The 25,804-nt window shown below is 51.3% G+C and overlaps 6 protein-coding genes across 6 annotated transcripts; 4 read left to right on the top strand and 2 right to left on the bottom strand.

Annotated features, from left to right (window-relative positions):
* Window positions 1-1,009: 1,009 nt before the first annotated feature.
* Window positions 1,010-2,433, top strand: BO97DRAFT_393089 (lactate 2-monooxygenase; the record flags this gene model as incomplete). The annotated part of the gene is made up of 4 exons (XM_025693904.1): window positions 1,010-1,218; window positions 1,280-1,301; window positions 1,358-2,000; window positions 2,057-2,433. The coding sequence occupies 4 exons, from the start codon at window positions 1,010-1,012 to the stop codon at window positions 2,392-2,394; spliced, it is 1,212 nt and encodes a 403-aa protein (XP_025550198.1). The 3' UTR covers window positions 2,395-2,433.
* A 316-nt stretch (window positions 2,434-2,749) lies between these two features.
* On the top strand, window positions 2,750-6,680 carry BO97DRAFT_111589 (lipase). The gene is made up of 2 exons (XM_025689907.1): window positions 2,750-3,211; window positions 3,263-6,680. Exons 1-2 carry the CDS (start codon window positions 2,852-2,854, stop codon window positions 6,446-6,448), a joined length of 3,546 nt encoding a protein of 1,181 aa, XP_025550197.1. The 5' UTR covers window positions 2,750-2,851; the 3' UTR covers window positions 6,449-6,680.
* Window positions 6,681-7,152: 472 nt separating this feature from the next.
* On the bottom strand, window positions 7,153-7,529 carry BO97DRAFT_425993 (uncharacterized protein; the record flags this gene model as incomplete). The annotated part of the gene is made up of 2 exons (XM_025697107.1): window positions 7,153-7,344; window positions 7,413-7,529. The coding sequence occupies 2 exons, from the start codon at window positions 7,527-7,529 to the stop codon at window positions 7,153-7,155; spliced, it is 309 nt and encodes a 102-aa protein (XP_025550196.1).
* A 297-nt stretch (window positions 7,530-7,826) lies between these two features.
* BO97DRAFT_478885 (DNA repair ATPase SMC5) lies at window positions 7,827-12,035 on the top strand (the record flags this gene model as incomplete). Its single annotated transcript, XM_025700651.1, has 6 exons — window positions 7,827-8,637; window positions 8,711-9,625; window positions 9,673-10,560; window positions 10,622-10,694; window positions 10,752-10,879; window positions 10,932-12,035. Exons 1-6 carry the CDS (start codon window positions 7,927-7,929, stop codon window positions 12,033-12,035), a joined length of 3,819 nt encoding a protein of 1,272 aa, XP_025550195.1. The 5' UTR covers window positions 7,827-7,926.
* Window positions 12,036-13,295: 1,260 nt separating this feature from the next.
* Window positions 13,296-14,384, bottom strand: BO97DRAFT_348304 (C2H2 finger domain protein; the record flags this gene model as incomplete). The annotated part of the gene is made up of 2 exons (XM_025691882.1): window positions 13,296-14,044; window positions 14,120-14,384. The coding sequence occupies 2 exons, from the start codon at window positions 14,382-14,384 to the stop codon at window positions 13,296-13,298; spliced, it is 1,014 nt and encodes a 337-aa protein (XP_025550194.1).
* A 9,648-nt stretch (window positions 14,385-24,032) lies between these two features.
* BO97DRAFT_425990 (uncharacterized protein) lies at window positions 24,033-24,751 on the top strand (the record flags this gene model as incomplete). Its single annotated transcript, XM_025697106.1, has 4 exons — window positions 24,033-24,103; window positions 24,252-24,300; window positions 24,369-24,445; window positions 24,496-24,751. The coding sequence occupies 4 exons, from the start codon at window positions 24,033-24,035 to the stop codon at window positions 24,749-24,751; spliced, it is 453 nt and encodes a 150-aa protein (XP_025550193.1).
* Window positions 24,752-25,804: the final 1,053 nt, after the last annotated feature.

Below are 25,804 nucleotides of genomic sequence, written 5' to 3'. Positions count from 1 at the left end.
ACGTCACCATGATGCGCTTAGGGTGCTTTCTACTTAGAGAGCCGGGTGATCATATCTCGCTGCAACAACTTCGAGCTCTTGTCACGAAGATGATCGTATTGTGACTCTTGTTCATCTGGTCGGTATTGTCCGTGATGTATATCATGCGCCCTGACGCTCTTATCGTTGAGGGCACTGGATTCGCATTGGTTGCGTCTATCTCACAAGTCCGAACCAGCAGACGATGATGCACAAACCCATACCAGTACGTCGGCTGGCTGGCCGAATATCGCACGGAAGTTACTCCCACTATCGGTTCTGACTCATGGCTAATCAATGCGGATGAGAGAATCAGGTAGAGGATGCGTCATGCACCAAGTAAGGAGGGCCCTTGACTGTCATGGTCCTCAGCCTGGTATATGTTTCTGGAGATGATCTCAATCCCATTGCTGTGAATGAGCCTTGACGCTCACACTTCAGGGCCCTCTGTGTTCACCTCGACTGTGCCTAAAATCATTGTCCATTTGACTTGGTATGACACTGGCATCATGCAGAATGTACAGCTATCACCTGTAGCCAGATACAGGCTGCTCGGATCTCATGATATCCGACAATCAAATCGAGATTAATCACTGACCGTGGCTTTCCGGAGCTCAAACTTATTTGAGACCAGTCATTGATATGGTCGGTGTCTGTTATCGTCACCCTGTGGAAAGTGCAGTGATCGGGTTCGTGGCAGCCGAGAACGAAGGTCATCGTATCTCTGATAATGCACGCTCAAATCTAGCCACAGTTTCCGAACGTTCGGTAAAGCTTTTTTACACCAGGCTGGATGACTCTCGACGTGATTGAGTTAGTAATCCGTGCATGCCGTGATATCTAAGTTGCTGTGACGTCAAGGAAGATATGGCATCTACCAGGTATATAAAACCATGCCTGCATTCCTGACATTTATTGCGAACACCGGAGAAGTCGGGAACCTCAAGTCAAAACGAAATCAACGACTCCACTGGCATAACTCTTGTCCAACATGTCTCAAACTTATGGCAACTACCGGTCTGAGATCTGTTCTCAAGGAGCCACGTCAGGCGTCACTCCTGCCGTCACCACAGACCCTCGTCGATTGGAAGATCAGGCGAAGACGGCATTAGGAATCCGTAGCTTCAACTATATCGCTGGTGGAGCGGGAGAAAAGGCTACAATGGACAGAAATCGGCTGGCATTTCGTCAGTGGAAGATGTTAGTTTTACCCGCAACGAAAATGCAGCCTGAAGAACAAATCGCTAAACTATCAATCTAGAGTTCCTCGAATGTTAAAGCAGGTTAGCTGAGGACCAATTTGGCTTGTCAGCATTTGCAGGTTACTCATTGATCTCAGATGGAGAATCAGGATATATCTGTGAATCTGTTTGGAGAAAAATACCCTAACCCAAGCCTCGTGGCACCTGTCCGTGTTCAATCTATCTTCCACGAAGACAAGGAGACAGGACTCGCAGAGGTCTGTGGACAAACTGGGGTTCCGTATATCCTCAGTACAGCAAGCAGCAGCTCGATTGAAGACGTGGCGAAGGCGAATGGCGACGGGAAGAGATGGTTCCAGCTGTATTGGCCGATGGATGACGACATCACACTCTCCTTGCTAAAACGCGCAAAGGAAAACGGGTTCGGCGTCTTGATGATCACTCTGGATACATGGTCGCTCGCCTGGCGACCAGCAGATCTGGACAACGCCTACATTCCATTTATCAAAGGAATAGGAAACGAAATCGGCTTCACAGATCCAGTTTTCCGCGCCAAATACGAGAAGGAATCCGGCTCGAAAGTTGAAGACGACATTCTAGGGGCATCAAAATCATGGAGCTCCCAGGTATTTTCCGGCGTGCCACATACTTGGGACCAGGTTGCTTTTCTACGGAAGAACTGGGACGATCCGTTGCTTCTCAAGGGAATTCAGCACCTAGAGGACGCGAAACTTGCCTTAGAAGCGGGCTGTGATGGTATCGTTGTGTCCAATCATGGAGGTAGGTTTTTTGAGCCATCAGCTCATAAGGTACATGCACTGACCCGTGCTGCATAGGCCGACAAGTTGATGGCGCAATTGGCTCCCTGGAGGTTCTCCCGGAGATCGTTGACGCAGTTGGGGTTAAGATGACGATTCTTTTCGATTCTGGTATCCGAACGGGTGCGGATGTTATCAAAGCACTTTGTCTAGGCGCCAAAGCAGTCTTAATAGGCAGACCAATCATTTACGGTTTGGCAATTGACGGAAAGAAAGGAGCAGAGCTCGTGATGAGAGGACTGCTGGCAGATGTTTGGCAAAACATGGGATTATCGGGGATTCGTTCCGTGGCCGAATGTTACCGCGACAAGCTCCGAAAGGTAGTGTATCCTGGAGACGGGATAGCTATGATGTAAGGGCGTCAATCTCAATCATCTTCGAAGAGTTTGTAAGACAGTAACAGAGTTTAGGAAGACTGGATAGATCAAGATTGATGGTACTTTTGAGCTAAGTGTTCTTGTACAAGGCACATGGCAGGTACCGTGGTCTGCGCTAAGAGGAAGAGTCGAACGATCACATGTCAACCCCGGCATAACCCCTTATCAATGATTGGTTCTGTCGATCTTCAGTCGCCACCTGCTCCCAAAATCCAATTTACTTTTCCATAGTTAACCAGGAACTGCTCTCACAGCGTAACGTTGGAACCTGGTTTCAGCAGGGAAAAGTTATCATTTTACTTTTTAGTTCCTGCCAAAACGGCTGTACAGCTTTCTCTTTCCTTGGAAGTATTCGACTTCATGCTCATGGCTGGAAAGAGATATACCTCTTACCGGTCCAAGCGGGTCATTTCCACCACGATTCTGACGATCTGAAATGTCAAGACTCTTCAGCATCCGAAAAACATGGAAACGGGATGACATTGAGCATGCAAACGAGCAAGTTGGCCGTGAGAATGACACCCGTCATGTTCCAGCAACGTCCGGCTTGCCTCTCCTCCCACGACCGCTTGCGTCCATGGTATCGTTCATGACTCAGTCGACTTCTCTATCTCTCCGAATAGGGACGCTTGTCGGGGGTGTTGCACTAGATGGTGCTAGAGCCACAACCTTAACTGGCTTGGAGCTCAGTCGGGCAATGATAGAGGGAATAATAACGCGAGCTGGGCGCGACGTTGCTATTCGGAGTAGCGGAGAGTTTGGCAGGGCAGAAGCAGAGTCATTGCTTGAAAGGAGTGTATGTCACTTTAGTTGTGTTTGCCTTGACTGAGCTGACATTAGGGGTTAGCTGGCTACTTTGCATACCACAATTACCTCGGCATCCTTCTTCGCCGCTGCGTCGTTTCACCTTTCCTCAGCCACACTCTCATCCGCAGCCAACGTGTCTCAGTCCCTTCTGTCCACACTTGATGCAACTCTCGGCTCCACGGAGTCGTCTAGAGCCATTGCGGCAATAGTAACCCTCTTTCGAAGCGAGCTCAGGGACCTGAACAATACTGAATTCGGGCACGAACTACGAGCTGAAAGAATTGGTGTAGCCGATCTATTAGTTGGTTGTGTTGGGTTTGCACTGCTCCAGCGCTGGGGTAGGAAGAACACAGAACGGCACGCACGAGGAATTGGTGGGGTCGAATCCATATGGGATGTTGTCATCTTGGATAATGGTGTAAGGGCAGATGTCGTCGGTACACGTCAGATTGAACAGCCGAAAGCTACTCTCGCCGATTTTTGTGAGGAGGCAAATCGCTCATCGTTCATGACTACTGGAGATAATGATGAAGTCTTTGACGCCGTCCAGCGGCCAGCAAGCATTGCTGATACCTCCGAAGAACCGCATTTGCCGATCTTTACCCAGAATTCGCATCAGGTATCTGACGAAGACATCCGCTCGTATATCATGAGACAGTTGCCTCAAGATTGTCGTGCTTCTATAAGAACCGATTTGGTCACTGCTAGGACTATCACGGTTGAAGTCTTCGATGATAATGTTGGAGAAATCACTGCTCCGCCCGGTACCATGATGATTGAGGAGAGACACCATGATGATATCACTTCCAGATCGACCAGTCGGGGACAATGTCCTAAACATATATTAGTATTTCGAACGGCCTTCACCAGGTCCAACAATACCGAATTGGGATCAGCAAATCAGCAGGCCAGCGTGGAATATCAGGCGGGCAATGAACAGGAGCTTTCTTGTTCGCACCACCAAGGAGTTGTGAATCAGCCATGTGCCACAGCAACAACCGATCCAATTGAATCAGCAAAAGATACACTTCTGGAATCTGAGCAATTTCAACCCGAGGAAAGCCCAGATTACTTCAGTACAATAAATGCTCGGATTGTTATTCCGAATCCAAGTAAGCTTGATCGTGGACACTCAACTCACCGGTATGTCGACAAGCGAGAATCACCATCGAAAGACAATTCTATGAAGCCCTCGATTTCAAAAGTGACGCAAAAGGTCAGATCGGTTCATAACGTTAAGAAGGATTCTGGCAAGAGCTCATCTACGAAGCCCTTCGCAGATAGGGGAAAGAGTTCGTCATCTTCTGCAAATGCTCCCCAACAAGGCAAATCACCCAAGGATACTGCAAACACACGCAAGACATCGTCACAACAGCGTGCTGCCAAGTATGATCGTGGTGGAGCTCACGAAGCAGCAACGGCATCGCCGAAACGTGGTGCTTCGTCGCCTGTAGCTAACCGAGGCCTGCCTAGAATCCCATTGCACGAGCATCGTCTGAAATCTGCGCCTATCCCGGAAGCACGCCATTCTGAGGCTCGCAGTGCTAGCAACGCAAGCAAATCTAGAACGGAGTATTACGCAATACATGAGAAGTCAGAGGAGACTCTCATTTCGCAGACGAACGCTTACGCTCCAGGATCGCCGAATACGCGGCCCGGCTCCCCTGCTGCAAGAAGGGCACATGTGCGTAGTAGCAGCTCTCTATCATTGACAAGGTCGGAAAGTGATGTGACTATTTACCTCACCACGGATGGTCGACCGAGCTCCTCTGTGTTGCAACACCAGCCTCGAACATTATCCCCGAGCTTATATTCCCTAGCCACTGCCGGGTCTGAAACGTCACTCATACTTGCTCACCGTCCTCGGAATAGTGCTTATGATGAATCCGAAGCGCTTCAAAGTTTGAACCGGGACGGAACCGTACCGGGAATTTTTCCTGCGAAGCACTTTGTGCAGAATATCAGACGGTTTTGCAGATTTTCCTCGGCTTCATATGGGTCACATGCTTTGAAGGTTATGGGCGTCCCGCGAATGACAAGTGTTCTACCATATGAAGAGGCTTCTCGCCCCGAGCATAGTGACTTCTCTGATCACACAGGCTTACCGGCTTCCACGATTCTACTGTCTTCTTTTGTCGATTCTGCCGGCGGCACCAATGCTGCAGGGGAGACTGAAAGCGGAATTCCCTTGGTTCACTACCTTTTCCTGGACCATGATTCGAAAGCTGTTGTCCTAACTTTGCGAGGAACATGGGGCTTTGAAGATATTTTGACAGATATGACCTGCGAATTCGATGACCTTGAATGGCAAGGTAGGAATTGGAAGGTCCATAAAGGGATGCACGCTTCAGCCAAGCGTCTTTTGATGGGAGGGGGCGGGCGGGTCATGCTGACGATCAGGGCTGCGCTAGAGGAGTTTCCAGAGTATGGGCTAGTACTTTGCGGACATTCGCTTGGAGGAGGAGTCGCTGCACTCCTTGCAACCATGATTTCTGAGCCCAGCAGTGATGCATATGGGGCCTCATTCACGACCACTTCCTATCAGTCCACGAGCTTGAGCCCTACTGCAACGAACAGCAATGACCAACCCGGTAACAATGCTTTCTTCGTCCCACCCGGGCGGCCTATACATGTCTATGCTTACGGGCCTCCTGCAACAATGTCGCCTTTCCTGCGTCGCGCAACGCGTGGGTTGATCACCACCATCGTCAATGGTCAAGATGTGGTCCCTTGCCTCTCTCTCGGCATTCTGCATGATATGCATAGTGTCGCTGTCGCATTCAAGGGTGATATCTCGGGCGCTCGATCCCACGTGGGATTTCGAGTCTGGGAAGGCTTTAGGCAAAGTATTGTGAAAAAGTTCTATGTTGATGAGCCACCTATACTTACACACGCTGGTCATGGTGTGGGAGAAGATGCCTGGGCATGGAATACATTGAAGATGCTCCGTGAGGAGATGAACGCACCCAAGTTGTTGCCACCAGGTGAGGTGTTCCTAGTGGAAACGATGAGGGTGCTGCAACGTAACGCTTTCACGTCTGAAGTGAGCGGTGATGGCTACCCATTACTTGGTCGGCCTGCTACTAGAGCACAGTTGACATTTGTTCGAGACGTCGAAGCGTCTTTTGGAGAACTCAGATTTGGTTCAGGAATGTTTAGTGATCATAACCCTGCAAGATATGAAGCAAGCCTTGCTGCGCTTGCCCGTGGTATTTTGGATGAGTGATATTTTTTTTGGCTATATATCTCAAACATAAATGACATCTATATTTGCAAGCATATCTTCGGGCCCCAAGATATCGGTTGGCTTTGGCCATTTTTATTTCGAGGCCCACTCCCAGCTTGCTCACAGCTCACTGGATAAGAACAATCATGTACAGATGAATCTTGGATAAAACTTGCAATCTCTCGTAAAGACGTGGTGATATAGAAGGCATCGTGCACAGTTTGAGTCTCTTATTGGAGCCAGTCGTGCTCTGTAAGTCATCTCACAAGATATTCGAGGCCCCTAGAGGGACCGTATGTCTCGATGCGCTTTCAATTGACAATGAAAGGTTCATTCAAGGTAGGTTTTCTAGCCCCGCCTCCGAGGTCTCACCGAGGGTGGTCGGACAACAATCCAAGCGCCCGTATATGAATCGCATTCAATTCGAGGCCGACGAATGTCGTCGTAAGATATTTGCAGCGCTATGGCCGCTTATGATGTAGCGACGGCGGCCAGGCTGACTCTCCTCGTCGCACCAACTCTGCCGCAAACCAGACGTGCAGCTCAGAGCCTTGCGCTACTGTTCGCAGTATGTAACTTTCGAAAGCTCAGGCATGCGCCGGCCAACGTCAGTTCCTCGTACGTGGCGAGACAAGGATTGAGCCATGGCACCAGAGCGCCGAAAATGTCCATCTAGCTCACATTCATTCAGACACCGTTGTCCATCATTTGTCATGGGGCGGCTCTCTCTTCGGCTCGCTGAGTTGGTTCTGAGATCTCTCTGCGATCCTTGCTTCCAGAGTATCAAGCTGCCTTTCCACGAGCTCCTTCTTGGCCATTAAATTTTGTCGCATGCCTCTGAGACCTTCAATTCGCTCATCGATCGTCGGCTCGAGTGCCTTTTGTTCCTGGATTTTCTGTAGATGAAAGGGACCCGTCAATAAAGAGACTCTCCCGACTGATAGGTGAAGCTTAGAGGTCATACCTGGCGATACTGCTGTTCGGTTTTCTGCGAGGCGCCGAAAAGCGTTCCTGATATGGTGATACAAATCACAGCACCTGCTAGAGTAGCTCGTGGAATGCTTTTTGGCATGCGAAACATCTTGCTGGTAATTGATAGATGGCTTTTCGTCCAGTAATTCTCTTCAAGTTTGCCCCTTAACTTGAAAACAAAGCTGTCGCAGGAAGAAAATTCGAGGGGGCGGAGAAAGCAAGTCGATAACAACAAAGAGAGCTCGCTCCGAAGCCTCCGACCGGAGGGGGGAGGGTGTCAAAAATGGACCTAAACCTAAAAGGGGTTAGATAGGCAGTTCCGGTTCTTTGTTCCCCCCGGCATCGCGTCGCGTCCGCCGCCCGCGTGGCTATCCATCCATATCTTTCTTTATCACCCTTCCCATATCAACTGGGCGGGGCTGGCAGCACAAGTTTCCTTTCTTCCCCCCCCTCTCCACTCCAAATGCGCCGGTGATAGGTCTTACGGCGCTTCTGCATCTTCAAGGATGTCTTCCGGACGGTCCATTCCTCGCCGTCGCACCCGCTCGGAGGAGGAGGACGACAGCGACGAAACATCCTCATCCGGCTCGGCTCCTGCAAATCCTACTCCACGAACAACATCCAACCCAAGCAAGCGCCCCAGACTCAGCACCAACAATGACGATCTGAACGATGAGGGATCGGAAGAATTGTCTTCCGGATCAGGCGATGATTCTGGAGGAGATGAGGCCCTGGCAAACGGAAATGCGGAGGACAGCAACGGGACATCGTCCTCCGGCTCAACCACCCAAAACTCTACGCCTCGAAACGCGAATCCCGACAAGCGCTCTAAATCAGGCACCAAGATCAATGGCCAGAGTATTGGGGGAACAGAAGACAATGCCAGCGAATCGGAGGAGGGCTCCGAGGAACTTGGGACACCGGGAGATGGCAACGAGGATGGCAGCGTTTCAGATCCCACGCAGGCTGACGGCGGGGATGGTACTCAGACGCCCGGGTTTAATGCGACAGGGCCGCAAGCGACGGATGTGAACGGAACAACACCCGAGGGTTACAAACCGGGGGCCATCGTTCGCATCAAAGTCACCGACTTTGTCACTTATACATCGGCGGAGTTCTTCCCTGGTCCGAAACTGAATATGGTGATTGGGCCCAATGGAACCGGAAAGAGTACTCTCGTTTGTGCGATCTGTCTAGGGCTTGGATGGGGACCGCAGGTATGAACTGCTATCTCGGTTTTGTCTCTTCGATGGTTCGGCATTGTTTACTAATTGAGCTCTCATATTGCAGCACCTTGGTCGCGCCAAAGACACTGGCGAATATGTTAAGCACGGTTGTCGAGAAGCCATCATCGAGATCGAGCTTGCGGGTGGACCGCGCTATCGTCGGAACCCCGTCGTGTCTAGGACAATCAAACGCGACGGTAACAAGAGCTCGTTCATGATCAACGGGAAGCAGGCTTCCCGTCAGCAAGTTTTGAGACTCGCCCAGTCCTTCGCCATCCAGATCGATAATCTCTGTCAATTCCTACCGCAAGATAAAGTCAGCGAGTTTGCTGCTCTCACGCCCATCGAACTCCTCAATTCGACCCAGCGAGCCGCAGCCGGGGATGAAATGGTCGAGTGGCACGCGAATCTTAAGAGCCTAAGAGCTGAACAGAAAAAGCTGCAGGCGGACAATCAGGGCGACAGAGACCTGTTGACGAATCTCGAGGAACGGCAAGAAATGCAGAGAGCTGACGTGGAACGGATGCGCCAGAGAGTCCAGATCAAGAGGAAGATTGAGATGCTGGAATCTGCTCGCCCTGTCACGCAGTACAAAGAGCTTCGTGAACAGTTCAATGAGATGAAAAGAGAGCGAGATGTGAAAAAGGAGGAGTTAACGGAGCTTGAGAGGGAGCTGGAACCTGCACTGAGGGCCGCGAATGAAAGGCAGGAGTACTGTCTTAAACTGGATGATGTGATCAAGCACAGAACTCAGACCTTCGAAGTTGCAGAGAAGAAGGCTTCCAATGCTGCTGCGAAGATCGAGCAGTTCGAGGAACAATTCAAGGATCTGGATAACCAGGCTGAATCCGAGAAGAAAAGTGGTCAGAGTCACCGGCAGAATTTCAGTAAAATTCAGCAAAACCTGAACAAACTCCGGCGTTCCTTAGAACAGGATCAGCCCGTAGCCTTCGAACTCGATTCCTATAATGAAAGAATTGTAAGTAGGTTGAGTCAATTTCAGGGCCATTTGCTAATTTCGGACAGCGGGAAAAACGGATGGAGCTCCGCGAGATTGAAGAACAGGCAGAGAAACTCAAAGTGGAAAGACGGCCTCTTCTAGAAGCCCACAAATCTACATCGGATCAAATAAAGCAGGCCGAAGAACAATTAAAGAATCTCGACTCTCAAGCTGGGCAGCAGGAATCAAAGCTGGGACGCTTCTCCCAAGATTCTGTCAAGGCTTACCAATGGGTTCGCGAAAATCAGGCCCGATTTGAGAAAGAAGTCTTTGGCCCTCCAACACTTACCTGCTCAGTCAAGGATCCTAAATTTGCCCACGCTCTCGAATCGTTACTTCAACGCACAGACTTCACCGCATTCACTACGCAAACGCGGAATGACTTCAGGACATTGCAGAAGGCTCTGGTGGAGCTCAGGCTTTCTGATGTTAGTATCCGCACCTGCTCGATTCCCCTGGATCGTCTACGACCAAGCATGTCCGATGCGCAGATTCGGGAGCTTGGATTCGATGGATGGGCCTCGGACTTTCTCAACGGTCCAGACCCCGTGGTTGCTATGCTTTGTAGCGAGAACCGCCTGCATCAGACGCCTATTCGCCTTCGTGATATCAGTGATGAAGAGTTCACAAGGATAGAGAATGGGCCCATAAGCACCTGGGTGGCAGGTAAGCAGACTTATGCGGTTACCCGACGACGGGAATATGGCCCTAGTGCAACTTCCACTCGAGTGAGACCGGTCAAACCCGCCAAAGTCTGGACCTCGCAGCCGGTGGATGCATCGGAGAAGGAAGCCATAATGCAGAGGATCCGATCACTCGAGGAAGAGACAAATGAGTTGCAGGCGAGGATGGATGGTGACAGAGCTAGACTCAGTCAGCTGGGTAAACGACATGAGGACATTGACAACGAGAGGGTATGCAAAATCTTAGAATCCATTTTCAGTCGTATGATTGCTGATCTTGAAACTCTCGCAGCGTGCAATTGAGCAGGAGAAGGGCGAGAAGCAAACGGCGCTTACGCACTGGAGAGCGATCCCAGAAAAGATACGTAAGTTGAAATTGATACGAGATCGGTGCTGTTCAGAATGCTAATGCCATGGAACAGGCCAGGAGGAAAAGAAATTGAGTGAAATGCAGAGATTCATAGACGAGGTGAAATCGACAGTCCTAGGCATTCGCAAACAACAAGTCCAAGTATCCATGAAGAAGGCCGAGGCAGTGATTGAATATGCGGTAAGTCTTTCGTCAGCTAAAGACAACGAACGACATCGCTGACGGGTCGCAGAATGCGGTCAATATCCTCAACAGACTGCACGACGAGCTCATCAAGATCAAGCTCCAACACATCGAAGGCATCTCCGACCTAGAGGCACTCAAGGCGCGAAACGTGCAGCACCAGCAGAGACTGACTGCAAAGCGTGATGAAGTCAAGAAGGCCCAACAGCTGATTAAAGACACCACGGAACGAGTGAAAAAACTGTACAAACAAGCGGAAAAGGTCATTTCAGGCTCTGCCTCACAACCCGATCTGGCCGAACTGATACCCACCCTGGCCAACCACACCATGGAACAGCTCGAGGCAGATATCGATTCCGAGAAAGCGCGCCTCGAGCTCACGCACGGCGGCAACAGCGGCGTGATCAAGGAGTTCGAAGAACGGGCCCGTCAGATCGACAAGCTGCGCAGCAAGCTCGCCGACTTCGAGACCAAGCTCGCCGATTACAACCACGCGATCAACGAGATCCGAGGCCAGTGGGAGCCGAAGCTGGATGGCATCATCAAGAACATCAGCGAGGCATTTTCGGACTCGTTTGCCCGCATCGGCTGCGCCGGCCAGGTCACCCTGGACAAGGCCGAGGAGGAAACCGGCCCCAACGGCGAGGTGACGGACACGCATTTTGACCAGTGGTCCATCCAGATCCACGTCAAATTCCGCGAGCACGAGAATCTGTCTTTGCTCGATGCCCACCGGCAATCCGGCGGTGAACGAGCCGTCAGCACGATCTTCTACCTCATGGCTCTCCAGTCGCTGTCCGCGTCGCCGTTCCGCGTCGTCGACGAGATCAACCAGGGTATGGACCCGCGCAACGAGCGCATGGTCCACGGCCGCCTGGTCGACATCGCCTGCGCCCCGTCCGACAGCGGCGGCGGCGGCCAGTACTTCCTGATCACGCCCAAGCTCCTCAGCGGCCTGACCTACAAGCCCGGCATGCGCGTTCTCTGCATCTACAGCGGAGAGCACATGCCCGAGGACTACAATATCGTCAACTTCGGCGATGCAGTCAAGAAGATGAGAGCGGTGGCCGAGAAGAACAATCGGGGCAAGGGCAAGGGACGAGCCATTGAGAGTGCGCGGAGGAGCAATGGGGACGTTGGAGTCTACGGTTGAGGCAAGTCACATGCATCACTTGGTCCGTTTCCGTTTCATAGGTATATGTAAGTATGCTTGGATTGAGGGAGTTTTTTTTTTTCTTTTTTTTCTTTTTTTTTGCTTTTCGGTTTCTTTGCGGGAGTTTCGACTCGCTTGTGATGATACCTTTGGATAGTTAAGTAAAACTTATGATGAGTTGGTTCAAAAGGGCTACGATGCTCTTTTCTTTTTTTTAGCAGGTTCGGTTATTCTTTTTCGATGTATGTACATGAGTTCGGGGCGGATGGGAAATAGGGAACAAAAGAACAATTGAGACAGATCTTAGTCGTGATCATATATGCATTGCATTATTCTTCCTTACCTTCTGGTGTTCTGTCCCTGTTCTGTTCATGGATGATGATCATCAGCTTACGAGCACCGACTCGGACCCTCTCACTTATCTGTAATCCTCAAGCGCAAGCTGAGAATCTACATGCATGCCTTCGGCCGACGCTATACGCCAATCACCTCCTCAACCCGCCCTCCGGCGGACCATATCTACAGTCACAGTCTAAGCGAGGCAACAGTACAGAGTAATCTTGATCTTGATCTTTTTTATTTTTATTGTAAATGATCTTGTTCACAGAGGTGGTCATGTCACGTCATAAACAAAGGAAATGAGATGACACAAGGAAAATAATAAGAAAAAAAAAATATAAAACAAAAAAAAAATAATCTCAAGAGAGAGAAGCTCCAGAGTCAAGACCAGAAATTCCGGACTCCAGTGCTTCCCTCTCCGCCCTTCCCCTGAAACAACCTCTAGCTGCCAGGAGAGGGCGAACCAGTTTCCCCCGCAACCATAACCCAAGCGACGCCGGCTCCCTTCGCACGATAATAGAAATAAGAATGGTTGGGGAATGGGTAGTAAAGAAAACAATCATTCCAAGTATACACAGGTTGAGAAGAGAAGAAAATGCATGGAGGACCTCTTTCGTGATACACCATAGCCCCTAGCTTCTTTTTTTTTTGCAGCAAACAAAGATAATTGGATGCAAGAAAAAAAAAAGCAGAGAGAAGGGATAAAATCAACACACGAAATGTATGTATGGAACACGCGATAAAAGGGTATCATCAGAAGAAGCAATCAGTGCAGAAGTGTCGCTGGGAAGTCTTGGGTACTGGAGTATTTGCGGGGAGAAGAAAAGAGCTTCCTTTCCCCATTGCTTTGTACTTTTCTTAGGTGTTTGGTGGTATGATTTCAGACTTTGATTCCGGGATGTCTTTCCAAATCGGAGCCCATTATACCATAGCGGTGGCAACGGGTCTGCCGGTGTGGCAGCCCCGTTCGTGGCGCTTCATGTTGCTCCGCACGCTGAAGGCCTTGCCGCAGCCGGCGTGGGTACAACGGAAGGGCTTCTCTCCAGTGTGGCTGTGCGAGTGGATGCGAAGACTTGAGGGTCGCGAGAAGGCCTTGTGGCACGTTCTGCAGATGTATCGGTCGTGGTTTTGCTGGTAGGGGGTCGTGCTGGAGGGGGGGAAATAGTGGTGGTGCTGCCAGGCAGGTGTAACAGGTGAGATAATCTGCTGATGCGCAGGCGCGGGCAGAGCAGCAGCGGTGGGAGACACATTGCTGGATGGTTGGTAGGTGGAGGAAGAGGATGCCGGTCTCTGATAGTAGACCGCGGAGGCGGCTGAAGGCTCGATGGGAGAGGAGTAAGAAGCGACGCTGGGGGCGGGCGATGCGTAAGGTGCGGCGGATACAGGAGCCACGGAGCCCTGGCTGGAGATGGACGATCGATCCGAATGGCTGGGGAATACCACCGGCGCCTGAGTGTATGGCTCTGCGCGACTCACAACGCCGCCCTCACTGATGGCGGAGATGGATGAGGCGGGGGAATGGCTGGCGCTGTTGAAGCCGGAACCCGGACGCAATGGAGGGGTAGGCGGCAAGCCGATCTGGGGGCCATTGGCCTTCATCGAGTCGAAGGGTTGCGACGGCGGGCGGGACTCAGGCTCGCGCTGCACTGGAGGGGTGACTCTTGCACGCTCTGCATTATTCTAGTCAGCACTGGCCAAGTAGATGGTCCAGGCAGGCCGTGTTGATAGCCATGGGAAATACATACTAGCTGCATGCATGGACGCAGCATCTGCGCCTTCCAGCAGGGTCGAGATGGAAGGTAGAGAGAACTTAGGAGGCGAATCCTCGACCGGCGGGGAGAGCGGTGGTTGCGCGGCGCGGGAGTAAGATATCGGCACGGAAGCGAAGTATGAGTTCGACGAGCGCTTATAGGAAGCCACACGAGGCGCAGGGGGGCTATAAGAGGCTCTGGACATAGACATTGAGAGGGGATCTGGTCCCGGGTGGGAGATAAGGCTGGCGAGATCCATGTTGAGTGAGGTGGTTACGACAGTAGGTGAGAGTCAGTGGTGGTAGTAGTAATAGTGATGGTATGGTGGTGATGAGATCAAGGCTGAAACGGGAAGGAGGAGGAAAGGTATCTTTTTTTTTTCTCTTGAGTTTCAGGAATGGCGGCTACCCAGAGCTCATATATGAAGTCTGGAGGGGAACTGATGGAACGGGGTATAAGAGACCCCGATCTAAGAAACAATCCAGGCACGGTAGTCGAGACAGGGTGGGGGTGGGTATGAGAACCAGGAGGAGGAACTGGTTTATAGACCCAGAGCGATGGTGGAGATGCAGGGTTGACAATCGTGGAATTATTTTTGAGAAAGAAAAGAAAATAAAAATAATAATAATAAAAAGTTATTTTAATTTTATGATTTATTTTATTTTATTTCTTATTTTTTATTTTTTGGGAGGAGGAGAGATGGAGATGGGGGGTGGAGAGGTGGGAGAGGTGGGAGAGGGAGGTGGAGGGGGGCGGCAAGATGGAATTGTACTGTACTATCCTGGACAGAAAGAAAAAAAAGAAAAGAATTTTAAATATTTTATTTAAAACCTGCACATCAAGCCAAATGTTAATTATAGCGCTGGTATACTCCGGCCGTAGCGTTAAACGACGAGTGGAACCTAGCGAGCGACAGAGTTGAAGATGGAGCCGAGAAACAGAAAGCAAAGAAAGAAACTTAACTGAATGATTGGAACTGCTGAAGGAGAAAGAAGCGGGAGAGGCCGCCGCGAACCTCCCCCATTGGGATTCATGGAATGCCAACTGAGGGAGGGAATAAGTGAGTGAGTGACAGTACTACACATTAACTTTACTTTTCTTTTTCCCCCCCCTTTCCGCGCTTTGCTGCTGCTGTACGGTTCAAAGCAAGCAGCCTTCAATGCGCAGCTTACACCTAAACCTACAGTAGGTACTACTAGAACTACCTAGTACCTACTTACTACTGTCCAAGAAGAAGCCCATCTTAACTGGAATTTCCCCGAACCCGCAGTGGCCACAAGCCCGGCTCATCATCGCTCTCTCTCGATTCGCTTCGACAAGGGCTGATACCTCCGTCTCAAAGCTTAATTAATGACCACTGGCCCGGTACACGCGAATGTCTTGCGCTGGTGTGGCTCTCCCGGCCTTCGTTTAATTATTTTGGTGGTTTCTCATTTGAGGAGAGATGGATCAAGTTCCGAAAGGAAGATCATACTGGTCGGTTTTCGGGTACTGCAAATGCGAGGATAGGTACTAGACTACTGAGGAAGTTACTCGGGGAGGTGTCCAAGTATCTCGCCTCCACAATCCCACACAATCCACCACTCCCCCTCTCTCCGTCGCGTACGCGACTAAAGAAAGATGGTTTGCCATTAGCTTATCGTTTTGGGTAGGCTCGACGAGAGCTAAAAAAACGTGCGCCTCTCCGCTGTCCACATCCGCAGCACAAACCCGTACCCTGGGTCGACTCAAGGCTATGGCTGGTTCCAGAGATCAAGAAGGCTAAAAGAACCGCATTTTGCCGGGAGAATGCCTATTCTGCCCGTGTGCTGAATCAGCAAAATACCTTGCGATAATTAGCTACTTACCCGATGGCGAAAATAAGAGAGGATCATGACATCAAGAGCCAGTTCGAAGGATTTCGCAGGTCGGAGACTTTTCGTCTTATTGTTCTTCCGTCAACTAATGGCTAGTAGTCTAGAAGTATAGAAGTAGGCAAGACCTCCGTTCGTAGAGGAGTGCGCCAAAACGCGATATAGATTTTAATATATTATTACGGGGTGAGTGAGAAAAAAATCATCCTGAAAAGACCGACACCCGCGGGCGTACGTAACTGCGTCGTACGGAGGCCGACAGATCGGCCGATGGAAACCAACGGTACTTTCGGGGCTCGGCTACAGTAAGTTCTGGCGCTAGTGCAGATCCACGGACACCTTTCCTTCTCCATCAGGCGCCCGCCAGGAATCATTCATCAATCATCGATCATCATCCATCATGGGGGGAGGGGGGGAAACGAGCCGGTGCCCTCCCCCTCTAATCCATGCCACTTTCCACCCGGTATCATCGCGGTAATGCCTAGAATCGACTAGATAACCCTCTCGGCAACCGATCGGGGAATCAGGAAATGAAGAAATAAAATAAAACAAAATCAGAAGACCAACGGAAAGTGAGAAAAAGCGGCTAGCCTCCGTCCAGGTTCTACCTGTCACAACGATCCCATGCCCCATAAACGGCTGATCGTTGCCGCACGATCATACACATTTTGCCTGAGAACCTGATCTGATGTTCCAAGACCAACTTCCCACCATGATTCATCATCATCATCATCATTATCCATCTGTAGATCGGTCGGTCCCTTTGTCTCGGAGGGGGCGGTCGTAGATCAGTGGAGGAACATTTGCCGCCCGAGAAATGTCAGGTACACAAGGGCTTCCCTCAGTGCGGTACAGATGTAGCCGACAGCCATGATGACTTCAGCAGAGCCAGCGGTACTTAACAATAGGCGAGATCTACCTGGCTACTGTGGTAGAGATCGCCAGTTTGTGGGATCCAGCGCGTGTCCTAGCTTCCACCCCAACCCTGGTTGTTCTTAATTTCGATCCGTTCTCTATGGCTTCTAGCGGGAACACCAATTCCCAGACAGCATCATCGAGCGCAGGAAGCCTACGGGGGGGGGCCCTTCATCCCTCGTTAAAGGGGGGAGGAACCTACCACCACCCCGAAAGAGGCGTGTCGGCGCCGAAATCAGGGCTGTAGATCAGGAGATGGATATCGAGCAGAGCAGCGTAGGATTATTGATCAAGGTGAACTGAATCGACACAACTCTAAAAGGGCAATGACTCCGTGATTTGCATCCATCCACAACCAAGCCCTTGGGGCCGGATGACGGAGTTGCGGCACGATGCGCGGATGGCAGGTCTTGGTTTGGAAGCCCTTCTAAACCCGAAATAGCTTAGACTGGGCCGCCTAGAAGGGAATTCCTGGACGATTAGTAGTCGCCTACTGTAGTGCCCCGGTCTGTAACCCTTGCCCTTTTCTCCCATCGCTTGCTTTGGGGGCCAAGGAAGGGATCGTCTTAGTGTGAGGGAGGCAGCCCGGAGATTATCGTGGCGTTGACAGCCAACGAGAAACACCAAGCAAACCTTAAAAACAGATAGAGCAAGAATTGGCGAGGAGGACCTACTCGGGACCTGAAAGCCTCACCACCACTGGCAGGCACCCAGAAACCTAGTTAACTAGCCCAGGAGGTGGCTGACTAACGAAGAGTTAGGGTTGAGTGTGATTGATGGACTGCTTGTTTGCTTATTTGCGAGTTGCGACTGATTTATCGCTTGACTTTTGGGCACTGGGTGGCCTGTGCAGCGAGCGGAAATGCGACCTGACCAACCGCAAGGCGAGGAATAGGAGGAATGAACACATGAATAGAGCTTATGCATAATGAAAGTGCATGTAATCCATGTCTAAGGCATCGACCGAAGGCCTGATTCAAGGCCAGAGAGCGCCCGCCCCTCTCTGCCACCCCTCCCGTGATTAATCACTGACCTGACTGTACTGGTGTCTGATCATGACGTCGACGAAGAAACCTGTCCAGGACCTGTTTCTCGTACTTTGAAGCGCCCAAACTTTTTTTTTTTTTTTTGGTTTGGCATGCGCGGCTTGTTGTCGTGTAGGTGGGCTGTACAAGTCCCGATCCAAATGTAAGTGCCGATGAGGAGACCGAATGCACACTAGCTGTCAATCGTCTATGCATTGGGATCGACCGTGGATTTGCTGGGTCGAACTCGTCGACAGTACGAGTTCGAGCCAGAAGGCGACAGCTGATGTAAACGCAGCCTTCGCACTGAAAGTCAAAAGGAAAGACCCAAATAAGAATAGACAAGAAACTGGCTTCGGGATGTCCCTTGGTTGCTAACTGGGCTACTGGTGGTTCGGTACCTGTGCACGAGACAAAATACCTCGGCCGGCCAGGGAACGCAAATCCGGAAAGGGTTACAGAGACGAGGTGGGACACTCGACTAATTGGTGATCATCAGTAGAGCTGCAGAGGTGAGAGGAGTTTCCCTTTTGGCTCTTTTCAAGATCAGTTCTGCCAGATGAATCGTCTCATGCTTGAGCATCTGACCCTTCTGGTGTTCGTTTCTTCGCTCTTCAACCCCTGGTTCACTCAGATACACAGACTAACTACCAATTCGAACTCAAGCAGGCAAGCAAGCATGCGTGGCACGTCCTAACTCCAATAGAAGCTGCGACCTCCTGTTGCATGTCCCTCTCCCTTCCCCTCTTCCCGAGGAAGATCATCAGATAGTGGCGGGTCACACCGCCCCAGCCGATTACTGCATACGTACTGTTCCTGAGCCGGTCGCTGAGGGGCGAAGACCGCCTCAGGCGTCAAATGAGGTAATGTTCCCGTCCGGGTAACTCATTTGCCAAGCTCCAGGTTGGAAACAGCTTGCATCACAATGGCACAGTCCAGTCCGTCCGAAGCAGGGGGATCCTCGACGGTGATAGACATGCCAACCATGCTCACCCGCCAAAACCCATGCCAACCGTCGGCGACGCCGGATTACATCATCATTATCAACCATGCACCCCGGTGCGAAGAACGAACAGGGCAGATGGTTGCTGCGAGATTTAATTTGATTCGGACGATCGTCTCCAATAGAAGGTCATTTTTGGATCTATTCTCCTTGCTGAAGACCACACTAACGACTCGCGTGGTGGTGACTATGACGATGCTGATGCTGATGCCGTTGCTGCTGCTGCTGCTGCTGCTGCTGCAGTGCTGAGGGAGGGAGCATTGTGGGAAGAATGGAGCCAGGTCTACGCGTAGGACCACTCAATATCGCCCACCCAGAGACCCGTTCCCATGTGTGATTCCCCAGTGGTCCCAAACTTTAATAAACGAGAGACGGCGTTTAATGGGATATGGTCTCGTGGAGTCGGCGAAGCGAAGCTTACCCGGTCACTTATTGCATCCGCACAAATCCGCGGGCCCCGTCGGCTCCTGCGCGACGCTCTGGAAAAAGTGCAGGAATTGCTATCACTCATAGAGCTTAGTCGCACCCGTCCGGTCTCCATTCTTTTCCCATGTGCTTTTCCAGCCTTATTCGATCGCGACGGGCCTGCCAATCGTCTTCCAGGCAGCTGGGTTCCAATCGAGTCTTGCCATTTCCCATGTCATCCCAGGGCCCAGCTGGTACGAGTAGTCACATCCCCGTCCCACGGCTTCGGAGCCTCCTTCGTCCCCTTCCCAATGCCCAATTCGACCTACGTTTTCGAGGCGCTGTAGTCATAGAGGTAACATTTGGTAAAAAATTAGATTGAGGCCAGTCTGCAGTTGGAGTCAGTGTTCCATCAAGCTGTTTGCTGTGACCTTCACTTAGCACTCACTCCCTTTAACGCTCGGTTCTCGGTTCCTCGGAATGGGAACTGCCTGGGAATGTCTTTGAGCTTGGGCTATACGCTCTTCTCACGCTCCCTCTCTTCCGGAACATGATGAAACCAAGGGGCACTTTAAAACGGTGCCGTGGATTGGAACCGCTCCCTCTTGATCTAGATGAAGCTCGGATGCGTGGGAATTGTGTATATGGTTCTGTATAGCGCAATTGCGACTGAAACCTGGAATGCTAGGGGAAAGATCCAGCTCCGAACCCAATTCCGCGTGGCATCGGCCGGCTCCGTGAGCAACGCAGAGGGAGAGCAATTCCAGAAGAAACGCCGAACGGCTTGAAGAGTGGGTGCGCGGACAGATGAATTGCTCCGAGTCCAACAACTCGGATACATAATTTGTGCTCGAAATTGCTCTTAGCTAGTTTGGACTCTCGCATATGCAGAGAAGGAAGAAAAACCCATAGATCCGGTGACTACTAGTATGCAGTTGCTTATGATCTAAACTGATACTTCTCTAAGAACATTTGAACGCTCGCGCAGCCATCGCATTGATGAATGAACCCACGGATGACTTGGAACATACATCACATGATGTGCTGTAAAGATAGATAGCCTTTGCGTAAGCGCGTGGAACGGGTCAATCATCTGAGCTTAAACTGAACATCTTGACCAAAATAAAACCAAGAAAAAAAAGGGGACTCGGGACCAACAGTCAGCTACCTGATCTGGGATATCTCGACGAACTGATGTTCTTCCATTCATTCAGCATTCGCGGGCGCGAGAGGCGCTTCCCTCAACCCAAAAAGGGGGGTTGGTTGGGGCTATTCGGCAAATTCCGCTTAGGCACCCCCCCGCCCGACCGCGTCAAAAATGCGGGACACCTTAGGCCAAGGAAACTCTGAGGGGAGAGGGGGGGTTGCCTGAAGTTTGAGGAACTGGCACACAGACACACAGGATCTCCTCACTCATGCGTATAATTGCTCTTTCGGGGTACATTCCACGACACTCTGTCTGTACAGTGCCTGCAACCATCCCATCCCTCCCCCTCAGCGTCGACCGAAAAATTGGGACTGCCGTGAAACGCGTATGTGCATAACAGCTCGTCCCGCGGTAACCTCACCGGAGTGACAGGCTTTGAACGAACACTGAATCAAATGTGATGCATTCGGCTTGTTTTTCTGGGGTGGTCTCGTTACTAGGTATGGACTCCTTACCTACGCCATACCCATAGTGCATCACTGCATTCCATTACCCCCCCTAGCGTTTCGTCGTGATGGATGTATGGGTCAGTGTTCGGCAGTGGCAGTCTTTTCGGGCAGCCGACGGAGAAATTCCGAGATCAGCTTGATAGAGATTGACAATGATACGCGCGCCGATCATCCCAACGCTCTCCAACGCTCCCAGCTTTGACCGCTTCAGCGCGAGCGAGATCACCACCCCGATTACATAGTCGCCGGGAATACTACTGCATGCCGCTTAGTGGCGGGTATCAACAGTAGCGCGTTCTCCCCTGATAACCAATGCTTTTAATAATAGTAACCATGATGGAATGATTCGCACTGGGTATCTACGATTCTGTTCGGGTCATCTTTGCCCGGAAGGCTCTGCTGTTCAACCACAGCCAGTATTACAACGCAGGTACGTATGGCCACGAGTCAGTTTGATCTTCTATCCCAGACATTCTGCTCCTGCGATGTCTTACCATTCGACCACCATCGATTCCCTCCGACCGGCGGTCGCCTGCTATAACAGCCGGAGTTATCGACAAAAACCATGACATCCGAAAGTCAAGTTGATTGCTCTGGAAAGTTTACTTAATAGCCAAGAGCAAACAGGGAACCAGCGACGAGCGGTCGCTTTCTCTCGCCTGTCTCGTTAAATCCGGGGCCCAGATCCCAGTTTCTAGGCCCCCATCCCCTTTGATCTCGACCCTACGTAGGAACCAAGGAGAGGCGGGCGGCAAGGTCGTCGATCAAACTCAGAAACCCAGAGTTGGCGCCGGTTTCAGGTTTGCGGCCACGAGTTTAAGGGAGGGAAACCTCGCTTCGCAGGTTCGCTTACGGGGCGGGTTGTGAATGCCTGAGGCACAAACAGAGCACGGTTCCCAAGGACTCGGCACGGCGTCTACCCTCTAACCCTCCACCCGGTACACCCTCGTCCCTTGTACTTTCTGCACCGTCGCACCAAAATCGAGTGTGCGATGGTTGTTGTTAGCTCTTCACTTTGCTTTTTTTCCACTGCTCAAGCATCGTTCCGATCTCGTATTCCTGCAACCTCACAGTCACAGCAGCTGATCGTTAACATCCGCAGGCGCCCTTCGTATGGACGCCGTCCGTATGCAGGAGCAAATCATCACCGCGCTTGGGGTGTGACGGCTTGAGCCGTCCCATTCCTTTCCCTTCCTTTCCCTGGATCCTCCCCTATCGTATAATTGCCTCAACTATAGATCGCACCTCATTGCTTGAACGGGGGAAGGATGGGAGGAGTGAAATCTAGAATTCGATGCCTGACAAGCCTGACAGATGTCACTGTAGAGTTTCGTGTGAGCTTGTGATCGATGGTTGGACGACTTATGATTGGAGGTATCGTCAACAAAAAGAGACGATCTACCGCTACTCTCAATCAGCCGGCAGGAATGACGGCTTTCAGCTTGTCTAGAACCAGCATCTCCCCCGAACGCCACGTTGGCCAGTCAAGGCGTCGAGCGCAGATCGTCATCAGGGAGCCCGACTAGGGACGCGGTGGGGTTCGTGGGGAACGAACAGGAACAGCCAGGCAGCCAGGCAGCCAGGCAGCCAGGGGCGTGGTTCGGGGGCTGTGTGTACTGTGTATCACTATCTGTGTGTCTGAAGTTCTGAAATGTGAAGAGAGATATGGATCCATTGAGGGAGGGGAAAGTGGGAATGGGTTGCGTCGTGGGTTTCAAACTCGACCTCCTCCCGATGCGGTGCAATCAACCTTTGGATGGATGGTGGTCTGTGTCTACGGCCAGTTACTAGTCAGTGTACTGTACCTCTTTAAATAGGACAGGGGCAATCACGATGATGACGATGAAGATGATGATGATAGTTTCAGACCTGGGAAGTCTCAGCCTGGTCTAGTTTAGTCATGACACAGTCACAGTGCAAGCTGCCGGGGGGCGGGGGGGGGGTAAGTCCCTCGTCTCTCCCCTGAACACCAAAGAAAAACAAAATGCCGACCGGCCGACAAGGGCCGGCCTCCTTTTTTTATTTTATTTTCTGTAAAATATTTATTTTCTTTTTCTTTTTTTTTTTCGCTAAGAACTGCTGGAGCGGGCGTCGGTCGATCCAAGCCGATTGTGGATTAGAAGCGGTCCTAGCGGACTTTCTGGAGTCTGGACCCTGGTCATTTCACGTGGCAGACGTCGGCTCCGCCTGCAGCATCGGCCGGCCCTTCCCGAGTTTGGCTACAAAGCCGATGCACCATCGAGACGCTTCCTTCTGACAAGCCTACAGTAGTGTGTTACTAGTCGTATGGTATTCTTTTTCTAGTCTCCAAGATCTCCAACCTGTGGCATGCCTACGGAGTAGACTAATATGAGTAGCGATTAGTCTAGTTAGGGCCTCGATTGGGAAGCAGACTATCTTGCTCGAATTTGCCCATTTACTCACTCTACACCCATGTCATATTATTGTACATAGCTTAGCAGAGTTAATTCTCCCCTGCTCTTGCACATGTCTCCGAGTACGCCACACGGTCGGATTAGGGCTGGGCGGCACTGACCCGTCACATTACTCCGGAATATTAATGTTTGTTATATGCAGCTGTCCCCCGGCCGGAGGAAGGGAGTCGATCATCTATACATAGTAATCCTAAACCCTTGTCTTGATCACTTGATGTGCCATTGCTTTGTTCATGAGTAAGCATGGATCCTGGGGGAGCGAAGTCAAACCACCACAACCAACCAACCCGCAAAAGGAAACATAGGGCAAATGATTTCAGTGGGTGACATTCAGCAATAGACCGCAGCTGCAAGGAAATAGAGACATGTGAACCAGAGTCCTTGGTTGCTTGCCGATGCTGTGGAATATCCTCGGTTCCGAGTCAGACTTCCAGCAGATTAAGTTTTTAATTTATTTGCTCTGGCTACTCGGCCACGGAGGAAGGTGGAAATGGCGTTGTAACGCAACTACTTACTACTAACCTTGGGCCGAGTCATGCTATGCCTACCGTAGCCGATGTCAGACGTTCAGGCAAAGAGACCAGAGCCTAGGATCGGGAGCCAATCTCGCCCACCATGGCCGGCGGCGGTCGATCCTCAACGACTCGACTCCACGGGCTGCGTGACTGCCGCACCACCCGTCGAACGTGTGATGAGAACGTCATTGGAGCTTGCTCAGTGTCGCTCCTGTCGCTCCTGCTACTCCTGCTGCTCCTGCATGGGCCCGCATGACCGTGACTTTACACTCCGGAGCAGACTTCTACAATTCTCCGGCAAACTAACTGCATTGGACAGACACGCGGACAGGCTTCGCAGCGATATTGACGAGGATGATGCTACTATGGTTGCTACACAGCGCTCTGGGACTGTCTATCCTAATCAATCTACGGGATACTCACCTGGGCGAGGCAGAACCTCGGTATCTACACCGCACTATCGGGGCCAGACAGGACTTCCGGAGATTGGGCGCCGAATCTCCACTTTGACCTGTGCGTGGTGGAGTCATCTTCCGATTGCATCGAATCTGGTTGCATCTCAGCTCGTTCGACCCGGATCGCGTCGGTCGGCTCGTGGTGCTCCAGGCTTCCATTGACTACGGACACTTACGTATGGGCGGTGGTGATCTTCCTGCAATCAGCTTGGAAACAGCCGTCTGGTCATTCCATTCCTGCTCGGCTGTCCACAATCTGCCCTGGCAATTCGTATCGAGCCAGGCGAGCAACACTCCATCCATTCCATCTCGCTTCAACGCTTGCGATCTCATATTCGGCCTAGTGCCGGTGGGTCAGGCGTAAGGCCACACACACTCTCTCTCTCCACGAGGCGGGGCGGCGGCGGCATTTGAAGCAATATGCCTGAGACTCCACGAGGAGGCTAGGCACCTCCCTTCATTCTTCAAGTGCAAGTGAGAAATGGGCTTTGAGGAACCCATATCACTGATGACTATCGGTGGTTTTGTTTTCCGCTGATCACTCTTCTCTCCGAGTCCGTCGTATTGGATTAACCCTGTCTGTCCACTGCACCTCCTTCTTTCCCCGTCGTTTCTCCACGGCCCCTCCCTTTCCTTCTGGACCTTTACATTTCGGAAGACTAGATGGGGAATCCTGCCAGATCAAGCATAGTGCCCTGGCTTGCCGTTGTACTGTATCACCATCGAGATTGCCATGTGCTTTGCGGGCCTCTATACTAACTGCTTTCTACTCCTCATTCCCGATTCAGGACCTTCCCCCCTCTCCAGTTCCAGCAACTTTCTACTTAGTGAAGAGACTTGTCACCATCTGATCCATGGTGTGACGAACCCAATGGCCACATGGCCGCCCACTCGCCCGCCCGCTTGTTGTTGCTTGCTTGCAATACCGTTGTCTGCACGGGGCGGAAATTGATGGATCTATCATCAACATGGAACCGGACCCGACGTCCGACTCCCGACCCTTTTCTCTGTGTGCCTTTCTCTCCGGTACTCCATGAGGGAAAGGCGTAGCCTAGTTCAACTGTTTACCTGGTCGTCCACCACATATCACGTCATGATACTCATGCACGTACCACTCATATCCGTCTCTATTGTCTCGAAGAGAAAGGGATCTTAACCCGAGCTAGACTAAGATCGATGAATGTGGCCAAACCGGGCATCCAGTCTCCAAGAACAGGTCTTCTGAGCTGGGCCATGGAGGGAGGGAGGGGGCACTCTTGCTTTGCCATCCAGTCTGGGCCTTTTCGGGCTCTATGGATGTGCGTTTCGATCGTCGCTCCTGCGTCTGATATGGTGGGTGTGTGGGTGATCCTACGCTTTAGTCAGATCTTTCAAAGCAACCAGGTTTTCGCCACAGGGTTCCATCAGAGGATTGTAA

This window comes from Aspergillus homomorphus (assembly GCF_003184865.1).
Source record: "Aspergillus homomorphus CBS 101889 unplaced genomic scaffold BO97scaffold_25, whole genome shotgun sequence".
NCBI classification, from domain to species: domain Eukaryota; kingdom Fungi; phylum Ascomycota; class Eurotiomycetes; order Eurotiales; family Aspergillaceae; genus Aspergillus; species Aspergillus homomorphus.
Note: the sequence above shows the minus strand (reverse complement) of the source record. Positions and strands in the feature narration are given on the sequence as shown.

What these genes read in the sequence shown, in the direction of transcription:
- BO97DRAFT_111589 (XM_025689907.1), top strand. Translation starts at nt 2,852, where the DNA reads ATGTCAAGACTCTTCAGCATCCGAAAAACATGGAAACGGGATGACATT. An exon ending in AGTCATTGCTTGAAAGGAGT is followed by an intron (nt 3,212 to 3,262) that starts GTATGTCACTTT and finishes ATTAGGGGTTAG; the next exon opens with CTGGCTACTTTGCATACCAC.